Source organism: Notamacropus eugenii, chromosome 6 (assembly GCF_028372415.1).
Source record: "Notamacropus eugenii isolate mMacEug1 chromosome 6, mMacEug1.pri_v2, whole genome shotgun sequence".
NCBI lineage: Eukaryota > Metazoa > Chordata > Mammalia > Diprotodontia > Macropodidae > Notamacropus > Notamacropus eugenii.
In genome coordinates this window covers 564,942-575,613 of record NC_092877.1, presented here as the reverse complement: position 1 = coordinate 575,613, position 10,672 = coordinate 564,942, and the positions used below count along the sequence as shown (strand labels likewise).

The following is a 10,672-nucleotide window of genomic DNA, read 5'->3' as shown; positions in this document are numbered from 1 at the left end:
TATCTTCACAGAATAAAGAGCGGAGGAATTTGGAAGCAACTGCAGCTTCAAGTAGGAAATTTGTTGGGAGAGAATGTTGTAGATCAAGCAAGTTATGTATCTAGCAAAAATGAAAAGACAATGACAGACTAGAATTAGTAAAGAGTAATAGAGAAAAATCATAGTAGGGTCTATGTAATGCTAGATTAGCAATAAAGACAATCTTGCTTCATATTATCCCCAAGAAAGATCCTGACTAAGTAAAAATGAGGTGGTGAGGGGAGTGAGTTTACTCTATACTCATAAACAATAATCTGATGTTATGAATTTGAAAACATATCTGAAGGCATATTAGTGGATGGGATGTACTTGTCTAAGGCTCCTTATACCTGTGAAATCAAAGATCCACACCGAGAATAAAAATCTATCATTTAATAAAAAAGAGCTATACTTTTCTTTGACCTTCACTTATCATTATTGAGATAATTCTCTGAAAATTACTTTAGAGCTCTTTTCATAAAGATTTGCAGAGTATTACTCAACTACAAAACCTAAATAAAAGCATGCTTGCAATCAGCTTAAATCTTTGATATTAAGGGAATGGTTTGATGATGATGCATTACTGAATTGAAAGATTATGATGCCATCAAAATGGACAAGTGTGAGGGATACAATAAATCTTGAAATGAGGCATCGATGGGAAGGGTACAGTCATGATTGTTTTCAATAGAAAAGTATAGAAGCAGGATTAGTGGGGTAGATATTACAAAAAAGGAAATTTAGATTTTGTCATCCAAATTTTCTGAAAAAGTAAACTTATTAAAATTGGAACAGACTGACTTATTTTTCCGGTGCCCTGAATGTCCAAAGTACTTTCCTCTTCCTCCTTTTTATTGTATCTTTTTTCAACATGTAAATAGACTAAAACTAAAAAATGCATTCCCCGTCATCATCGAACTCATAAGTCATGTCAGGGAGGTGAATATTGCTACACAATGTCTATATTAGTAGCAAAAACAAAAGTAAGAGACTAATGTGTTTTACAAAATTTGTCTTAGAGTTTTGAGAAGAGAGATGAACAGAGATGTTCAATAGACAGAAAATTAGGAAAGATCTATTCAATACTTAAGGAAAACCGACCACTTCTACAATTAGAAAAGCAGAAGGAGGTCACTGATGTAAGAGGCATTGTTTTGAACTAAATGTTTGGAGCCAAGAATATACCTTTTACTTATGGCAGAAAGATTATACACTTGGGTTGAAACAGATGCTAGCTGTAGACAATTGAGGTGGACAATCAGAGTTCAGAAGAGAGTTTGTGGAAAACTCAAATGAGAAACTAAGGACTCTAATAGTCTATTTAGTTTTCACCAAAATTTCAAAACAGAATTCTTAGTGTTTGGCAATTTGTTTGTTTTGATGTGGGAAGTGAAAAGAAGATCAGATGTGTACACAGAGGAACCCTGTCGAAATAATGAATCTGCTCTTTCATACCTAGGTGATCCTAGACAAATCATTTAACATTCTGGTGTATCAGTCTCTTATAAAATAAGGGGCTGAAGGAGATGCCTGGCTAGTCTTCTAATCCCAAGTCTATATTAATAAATCTTAAACTTTTATCCATAGTATCACTGAGCCTGCAAATCAATTGAAGACACAAGAAGTGGTGAACATAACTGAAAAATGACAGAACGTCTCGCGTAACTCTCTAATTGTATGTTATAAACAGCTGTTAAAGTGCAATGAGCAATCTTTCTTCCAGCATCAAGGTATTGGCTGATCATTCATGTGAGGCTTTGGGTAAAACCATTTATGAAGGCAAAAGGACAGATAGCTTGTGATAGTTAAAAGAAATATTTGTTATTCTACAGGTCAGGAGATGGGAAAATATTTGAAAAATTAGAAAATGACAATTCATTAGAATTTATGAGATGCCAACTATTGGCCACAGTTTTATAGTAGGAAAATAATAAATAAGAAACAGTTTTGTCAGGGTATAAAGTTTGGTTCAGGACAGAAAAGAATACGTAAGTGGAACTAGCAAATTTCATATGTGTTAAAGATGGAAAAGAGTGAGATAAAGGGGATATTTTGAAGTGGTAGTACCTGGACTGGAAAACTGAACAGTGCTGTTCCTGGATTAAAACTGACATTGGAATAAGTCATACATCTGTTTTTATCACAGTTGGAATTGGTAGTTTACAGGTAGCACATTGTGTCATATTGATTGTTCTTGAACACCCTTTGAAGTGGGGAGTGCACTTCTCTTAAAAGAGAAATCCAAATTGAAATGTTAACTCCCATTTCTTCTTCCTGACCCATTTCCTAATCCACACACACCTGTCATGACTAACTTAAGTCTCAAGGAACTAGACCTCTACCACCTTTTATTTATCTTTTGATCTCCCTGTCTCTCTCTGTCTCTGTTCCGTTGTCTCTGTGTGGATGTCTCCGTGTCTCTCTGTTTCTGTCTCTTGCTCTCCTCATCATCTCTCTATTTACCATTTGTTTGTTTATATTCTTCATTTTATCTTTTTCAGTTGTAGTTTACTCCTTGGAAGGTAATTATTACACTGTCGTGTTCCGTAAAGGAATTGATGTAAGTACTGCCTTAAGGAAAAGATGATGCATCAGGTCTCTAAAAAGCCCCATTTTAGGCTTTCTCTACTTCTTCTAAATAGCTTCATCATGGCTTTCTTTCATTAGAGCCACAAGCAATAAAGAAACAACTTCAGGAGCTTGAACCTAGGAATCAACTAATGGAGGTGTTTCCTGTTTATCTGGGTATTGTTTTCATCCTACTTACAAAGAGTGGAAAGAATCACACGATTTAAGTGTGCAGATTTGGAAATGACTTTACAATTGAATATATAATATTATGCATAGAAAAGGAATTTGAGTATTTTCTAATAAAATAGATAGAATTCCCGGCCTGGAGTCAGGAGACTTGAGTTTACATTCGACCCCAGACACTTATTAAGTGTGTAACACTGGGCAAAGCATTTTTATTTTTTTTTGCATCAGTTTCCCATAATGCCGAATTCTGATAATAATAGCACCTACCTCTCCAGGTTATTTTGTGATCATTTAGATAATCATTGTAAAGCACTAAGCAAAATAATTGTCACATATAAAACGCTATATAAGCGTTAGTTATTACTATCATCATTCTTGTTATAAAACTCGGGAGAAATTGGTGAAGTGATTATATAGGCATTATGAAACACAATTAGGATTGAAGTTGTTTAATCAAATAAGAACTAACACTAATATAGCACCGACAGTTTGTCAGGTATTGTCTTAAGGACTGTAAAATATTATCCCATTTAATATTGACAACAACCCTAAGAATTAGGTGCTACTGTTTTCCTCATTTTTAAAATGAGGAAACTGAGGCAAACTGAGGTTAAATAAATTTTTCAGGGCCCCAAAGCAAGTAAGTGTGTGAAGTTGGATTTGAACTCAGGTTTTCCTGACTTCACATTTAGCACTCTGTCGGTTTACAGCCTCTACAGCATAGTAATTCTAATGGGATTTTTATATCAATGGACAATACCTCCATTTTGTAATTTGCATACATGCACATACAAACATATCATATATATCCATGTATACAGAAACCAGTATGTATATATGCATATTGGTGTGTAAGTATATGAATAAATGAGATGGGTTACCATAGGATTTAGGGGGCTCTCCACATAAGGGTTGTTACTGGACTATATTTTCTGGAATAAACATTTAGTAAAATACAGATTATTCGAGATGGTGTGAATATATACCATCCATATATTCAGACAATTCTCTTTCACAGTCTTTCTTTGATTTCTTTCATATTCCATGATTTTCTCTTAATCTCAGTGTACGGGACCTGACAGAAAGAGCTAACTTTGAAATTAATCCAATTTTAGGTCACTTATAATTTTAACAATAATAATTTCTAATTTACATACCACCCATTATCTGTTCCTCAATTTCATATATTTTTTCTTTTCCTGATTCATCTCAAATTCTCTCCAACAGGAATAATGGTGAGCCCTGACAAAAATCAGAGTACCACAATGATGTTCATCCTCTTAGGGTTCTCTGAATACCCAGAACTCCAAGTGCCTCTCTTTCTACTGTTCCTCACCATCTATACAGTCACTGTGGTGGGGAATGTGGGCATGATTGTAGTCATCATGATCAATCCAAAACTCCACACCTCCATGTACTTTTTCCTCAAACACTTATCCTTTGTGGATTTCTGTTATTCCACCATAACTACGCCAAAACTTCTAGAAAACTTGGTTGTAGAAGACAGAAGCATCTCCATCAATGCTTGCATCACACAGTTTTTCATTGGTGTCATCTTTGCGATGACAGAGATGGTTATTTTGGCAGTGATGGCCTATGACCGCTTTGTTGCTATATGTTATCCCTTACTGTATATGGTTTTCATGTCCCCACAGCACTGTGCCCTGTTTATGACTGTGGCATACACCTGGGGCATAATTTCATCCACTGTACTCAGCTACTCAATTCTAGTACTGTCATTTTGTGAGACCAAAGTTATTAATAATTTTGTATGTGAATATAATGTATTCCTTTCTGCTTCCTGCTCTGATAAACACTTCAGTGAAATAATACTTTTTATCTTTGTGAATCTGAATGCATTTTGCACCCTCATCATTATCCTTACATCCTATCTTTTTATTTTTGTCACTATCTTCAAAATGCATTCGGACAGTGGGAGATATAAAGCTTTCTCCACTTGTTCCTCCCACTTGATGGCTGTTGCCATCTTCTATGGGACCATCATCTTCCTCTATTGCATTCCCAAATCTAAAAATTCATCACTTATATTCAAAGTGGGATCTGTTTTTTATACTATTGTGATTCCTATGTTAAATCCTTTCATATACAGTCTAAGGAACAATGATGTGAAGGAATCTTTCCGAAAAATAATGGATCACAAAACCCTATATCAATAACATCATTTATATCTATTTTATCATAGCTAGTTAAACTGTTCCAGTGGAATTGGTGTTGATTTTTTTTTATCAATTCTCTGAGTTCTACTCAGTTAATTGCTTCTCTGTTCATCAGATCTTGAGTTTCCACCATCGTCTGAAAAGTAGTCAGATAATTCTTAGACAAAGGAAAGAATGATGCTTTAAATGAGAAAATTAAGTGCCAAAAATTTTTATGATATGGTCCATGAGTAGCATCAGCCTTTCAGAATCTTTAACTAAAGCTGCTTGACAATATACAGCAAAAACAAATCTACTGGTTCTACAAGTGTGAATACTCAATTTATTTTTTCTTTTTCAATCTTCACATTACCATTACTTCACAGAAATAATGAAACAATAATCTAACCTGGGAGCTTAAAAGATGAACAGGTGACTTTTGGTGTCCTACCATAAAAAAAATACCTTGACTATTGACCATATTCACTGTTGAAAGACAATAATAGTTACCTACACCTGGAGCAACTCAGTGAGATAATAGAATTCTTTCTTGGTTTGATAATATAATTCTGAAAAATCCAAGTTTAGTCCTACAAAGTGCTTACTACCATCCTTGTAACATAGTTGAGATTTAATAAGTGTTCTTCATTGATTCATTTGTAGTGTGGAGAAAAATATTCTCAGCCCTCTTCTCTTTCAACATGAGCTATTCATAAAAATTGGTTTCGAATTTATTTTTATTATTGATTAATGCCTTAAAATAAACATTGCCATATCATAACATAATAAAAAAGTTGATGTTTTATATTTGTGTGTTTGAACAGGTAAACTGATTCTATTTATACTTTTAGTTATCAGTTCTTCCTCTAAATATAGTGTTTTCCTTTATAAGTCTTTTGCAGTTAATTTGATTACTTATATTAATCAAAATTATTGAGTCAAAATATTTCCTTAAAATTATATTTCTGTTACTGAATACAATATTTTCTTGGTTCTGCTCATTTCTATTTTCTTTATTTTTTTTTTCAAATCTATCCGTGGTAGAACTACAAATTCAGCAACCTCAGTTTCTCCTCCAGAGTTACCAAAGTCCAGTGGTAAAACAAAAGCCAAAATGAGTTGCGATGGCCTGGGATTTAGTGAATGACTTTGGCTCAATGATAAGAATGAGTTTAAAGCAATTGATACATGTTCAGTAGCACTCTACATTAACTTTGACAAGAGGAAAAAGAAGAAATTTAGAAAATACATATACAATGAACGGAAAATGAAAAGTGTTCCTTATTTTGAAGGCTATTATAGAAAGTCAATTGTTTTCATCATAAAAGAAGAAGAGATTTGAAATAATCTTTCAACTTCTTTTGAACACCATTTCAGAGAGCATTAGTTTCCTATATCCAATATAATGTAAAAGAGGCACAGTGTCCCTCTCTTTGAATTGGAGAATCATGTACACTTCTCTACTAGCATCACATGTAGAGTATGATCTTCAGATCTCAGTGTTTCATCATGGGAAGGTTATAAATAAGTAGGAGAAATTGCACATGAGACTGATCTTCATGAAGAAGATCTAACTCTTGCCAAATGAGAATTAGTGAAAGAATTTTGGTATGACCATGCTAGGAAAAAAACTTACATTCCTCAGTAAATGCCTTCGTGTATCTGAAGGGCTAACAAATCAAACAACCAGCAAGCAGTCAGTATTTTTTTTTAATTTTTATTTATGTTTATTTATTTTAAGGTTTCAACATTCCTTTTCACAAAATTTTGAGTTCCAAATTTTCTGCCCATCGCTCTTCTCCCTACACTCCAAAATGCCTCGCATTCTTCTTGCCCCTACCACCAATGTGCCCTCCCTTTTAACACCCCTTCCTTCCCTTTTTCCCATCTTCTCTCTTGTCCTGTAGGACAAGATAAATTTCTATACCCCATTACTTGTATTTTTATTTCCCAGTTTTAAGCAAAAATGATTCTCAACATTTGTTCCTATACCTTTGAGTCCCAACTTCTCTTTCTACCTCCCTCCCCGTCATCCCCACTGAGAAGGCAAACAATCCAATATAGGCTATATATGTGTAGATTTCCAAATGACTTCCATAATAGTCATGTTCTGTAAGACTAAATATATTTCCCTCCACCCTATCCTGCTCTCCATTTCTTCTGTTGTCTCTTTTGACCTTGTCTCTCCCCAAGAGTGTTAACTTCTAATTGCTCTCTCCTCCCATTGGCCTCCCTTCCATCATCCCCCCTCCCCCCCTCTGCTTATGCCCTTCTCCCCTACTTTCCTGTAGTGTAAGATAGACTTTCATACCAAATTGAGTGTGCATGTTTGTAAGAGGTTTGGAACTCTCGGGTTCTCAAGGTCATGGTGTCCTTGGGAGAAATCTCTTAGGACGTCATCTCTTGCATGACTTACCTGATGGACCACCCTTAAGCAATAACCGTCCTTCAGCAATTATGTTGAGCAACAGCAGCAACAGCCAAGCACGTAATCTCAGCACACAGTGTATACAAGCTTCTTGCATGCATAGAAGTAGAATGCCTATATACACTCTGAGCTAGCTGAGAACAAACAGAGTACATACCATCCTTGCTCCCGCCTCATTCATTCGTGCCCAGAAGAAAGATCTCATGCAGGCATAGATCTTTGGGGGACACAACATTTTGGCGCCCAAAGTGGGGCTCCTCTAAAAGACACTCGGTTCCAGAGTTGGAGGAGTGGACAGCTTGGGGAAGCACGCACCTGGATCGAGCAGCAGTGAGGAACGGCCAACACTCACAGTTTCACTTTCAGGAAGACCAAAGGCAGCGAGAAACACCTGGGGCGAACCGGTGTTTTGGAACAATTCCACCGGGGTAAGTTGTGTAAGGGTCGTTCTAACACTGACTTCTCATGGGGCAACAACCAGCCACTTCACAAAAGGAAACCTGTGCACCTCATCACCAACTGCTACAATAGCAGCTCTTAATTCTTTTATCGCTGTATAAAAGTCCAAATCAATTTTTCTTTGTTCCTGGAACCCTAAAGACACATTTCATGCCAACTCTTCCATAAAGTTAGCTTGTACCCTTTCATTCTGTACTGTGGATACTGACATAGCCAATGATAATGAGGATGTCAACCTACGCTAGTACAAGTCCCAAGTACCTCACATTCCAGACCATCAGTACTGGCTCTCTACCTCTCCCCCTTTGTTCTTTGCAAATAGTTTTAGTCCATGTAGGTCTGTGCCAGTCTTGACCAGAAATTGATGTAGTTTGAAAAGGTTTTTTACAGAGAAACGTTATTTCAGAATCAAAATTGGGGCCCAAGTACATACACGCAGGTACCCCATCATTCCCTCCTTAAACAAATGAGACCCAGAATCCTTTGGGGTAAGGGATGAAGGTCTCGGCTTCTTAAACTGCTTCATGTTGTGATTAGACGTAGAGCTGTCCCTGCCTCACAGGGTCCTGACATTGGAGAGGTAGGGTCTTCAGTCAGTATCAAGAATGTGGCCCAGAGGGTGATGGGCCATGGTTTTGGACAGTGAGTGATATACAGGCAGAGCAGCAACAGCCAAGCACATAAGCTCAGCACATAGTGTATACGAGCTTCTTGCATGCATGGAAGTAGAATGCCTATATATACTCTGGACTAGCTGAGAATAAGCAGAGTGCATACCATTCTTGTTCCTGCCTCATTCATTCATGCCCAGAAGAAAGATCTCATGCAGGCATAGATCTTTGGGGGACTCAACACATGTTATTCCTTCATTGAGCTAAATGTGAGGAGAGTAAGCATCAGTTTTTCCTTCTCACCTCCCCCCTTTACGTGTGTGTGTGTGTGTGTGTGTGTGTGTGTGTGTGTGAGTGCAATCCCTCCAAGTACCCAGATACTGAGAAAAGCTTCAAGACTTACAAAGGTTATCTTTCCATGTAGGGATGTAAACAGTTCAGCTTTAGAAAGTCCCTTGTGATTTCTCTTTCCTGTTTACCTTTCCATGACTATCTTGATTCTTATGTTCGAAAGTCAAATTTTCTTTTCAGCTCTGGTATTTTCATTAAGAATGCTTGAAATTCCTGTATTTAATTTGATGACCTTTTTTTTCCCCGAAGTATTATACTCAGTTTTGCTGGGTAGGTGATTCTTGGTTTTAATTCTAGTTCCTTTGAATTCTGAAATATCATATTCCAAGCCCTTCGATCCCTTAATGTAGAAGGTTCTAGATCTTGTGTTATCCTGATTGTCTTTCCACAATACTTGAATTGTTTCTTTCTAGCTGCCTGCAATATTTTCTCCTTGACCTGGGAACTCTGGAATTTGGCTACAATATTCCTAGGAGTTTTTCTTTTTAGATCTCTTTCAGGAGGTGTTCAGTGTATTCTTTCAATATTAATTTTACCCTCTTGTAGAATATCAAGGCAGTTTTCCTTCATCATTTCATGAAAGATGATGTCTTTTGATAATGGCTTTCAGGTAGTCCCATAATTTTTAGATTGTCTCCCTTGGATCTATTTTCCAGGTGGGTTGTTTTTCCAGTGAAATATTTCACATTACCTTCCATTTTTCAGTCTTTTGGTTTTATTTTGTAATTTCTTGGTTTCTCATAAAGGCATTAGCCTCCTTCTGTTTCATTCTAATTTTTAAAAACTGTTTTCTTCAGTGAGTTTTTGAACCTCCTTTTCCATTTGACTAATTCTGCTTTTGAAAGCATTCTTCTCCTCATTGGCTTTTTGCACCTCTTTTGTCAATTGAGTCATCCTATTTGTAAAGGTGTTATTTTCATCAGCATTTTTTGGGTCTCCCTCAGCAAGCTGTTGACTCGTTTTTCATGATTTTCTTGCATCTCTCTCATTTCTCTTCCCAATTTTTCCTCCACCTCTCTAACTTGATTTTCAAAGTTCTTTTTGAACTCCTCCATGGCCTGGCACCATTGCATATTTATTTTGGAGGTTTTGCATGAAGAAGCCTTGCCTTTCATGTCTTCCCTGAGGGTAAACATTGTTCTTCCTCTTCTAAAAAGATGGAAGAGAAAACCTGTTCACCAATAAAGTAACCTTCTATAGTCTTATATTTTTTTCCCTTTTTGGGCTGTTCCCAATCAGTTATTTGACTTTTGGATCCTTTGTCAAGAGCAGGGTATACTCTGGGGACCTGTAAGTTCTCAATTCCTCCAAGGTGGCACAATCAAGGGAGAGGTGTTTACTCTCTGACCTGGATCCTGACTGAGATTAAGATCAGCTTCTTGGTTCTTCCAGGAGCTTTAGGTGGGGGAGGGGCCATCATTCAGGGCTGAGGTTAAGATCAGCTCCTCGTTTTCTCCAAGGGCTTTAATTTGAAGCTTCAGCAATACCTGTGACTGCTACCACCACCACAGCTGTCTGCCTCTGCCCCCTGCCAGCACTCCTGCCGCCACCTCCTGGGGCCAGGGCTACAAGAGAACCCTGTTCTCTTTTCAAGGAGGTGAAAATGCTCTCTCACTGACCTTTGAAGTTGCCTCTGGCTCTTGTGTGCTGAGAGATCTGGGAATCTCTGCTTCTGCTGGTGGGGATTCTGCCCCTAAGACCTGCTGGACTGTGCTCCATTCTGTGTCGTGTGGAGTGGAACTTTCCCGTTAGCCTTCCAGTTCGACCTGTGTTGGAAATTTCCTCCACTCCACAGTTCTATGGCTTTTGTTCCTTTAAAATTTGTTTAGAGTCTTTCTTTAAAAGTATTTTTTGTGGGGGAAGAGCTAGAATATAACCATCTTTCTACTCTT

At 37.1% G+C, this 10,672-nt stretch overlaps 1 protein-coding gene across 1 annotated transcript; it reads left to right on the top strand.

Annotated features, from left to right (window-relative positions):
* The first annotated feature begins 4,007 nt into the window (after positions 1-4,007).
* LOC140511488 (olfactory receptor 5D13-like) lies at positions 4,008-4,952 on the top strand. Its single transcript, XM_072620626.1, has one exon. It carries the CDS (start codon positions 4,008-4,010, stop codon positions 4,950-4,952), a length of 945 nt encoding a protein of 314 aa, XP_072476727.1.
* Positions 4,953-10,672: the final 5,720 nt, after the last annotated feature.

Bases quoted from the DNA above. Each gene is read 5' to 3' on its own strand.
- LOC140511488 (XM_072620626.1), top strand. From the start codon at position 4,008: ATGGTGAGCCCTGACAAAAATCAGAGTACCACAATGATGTTCATCCTC.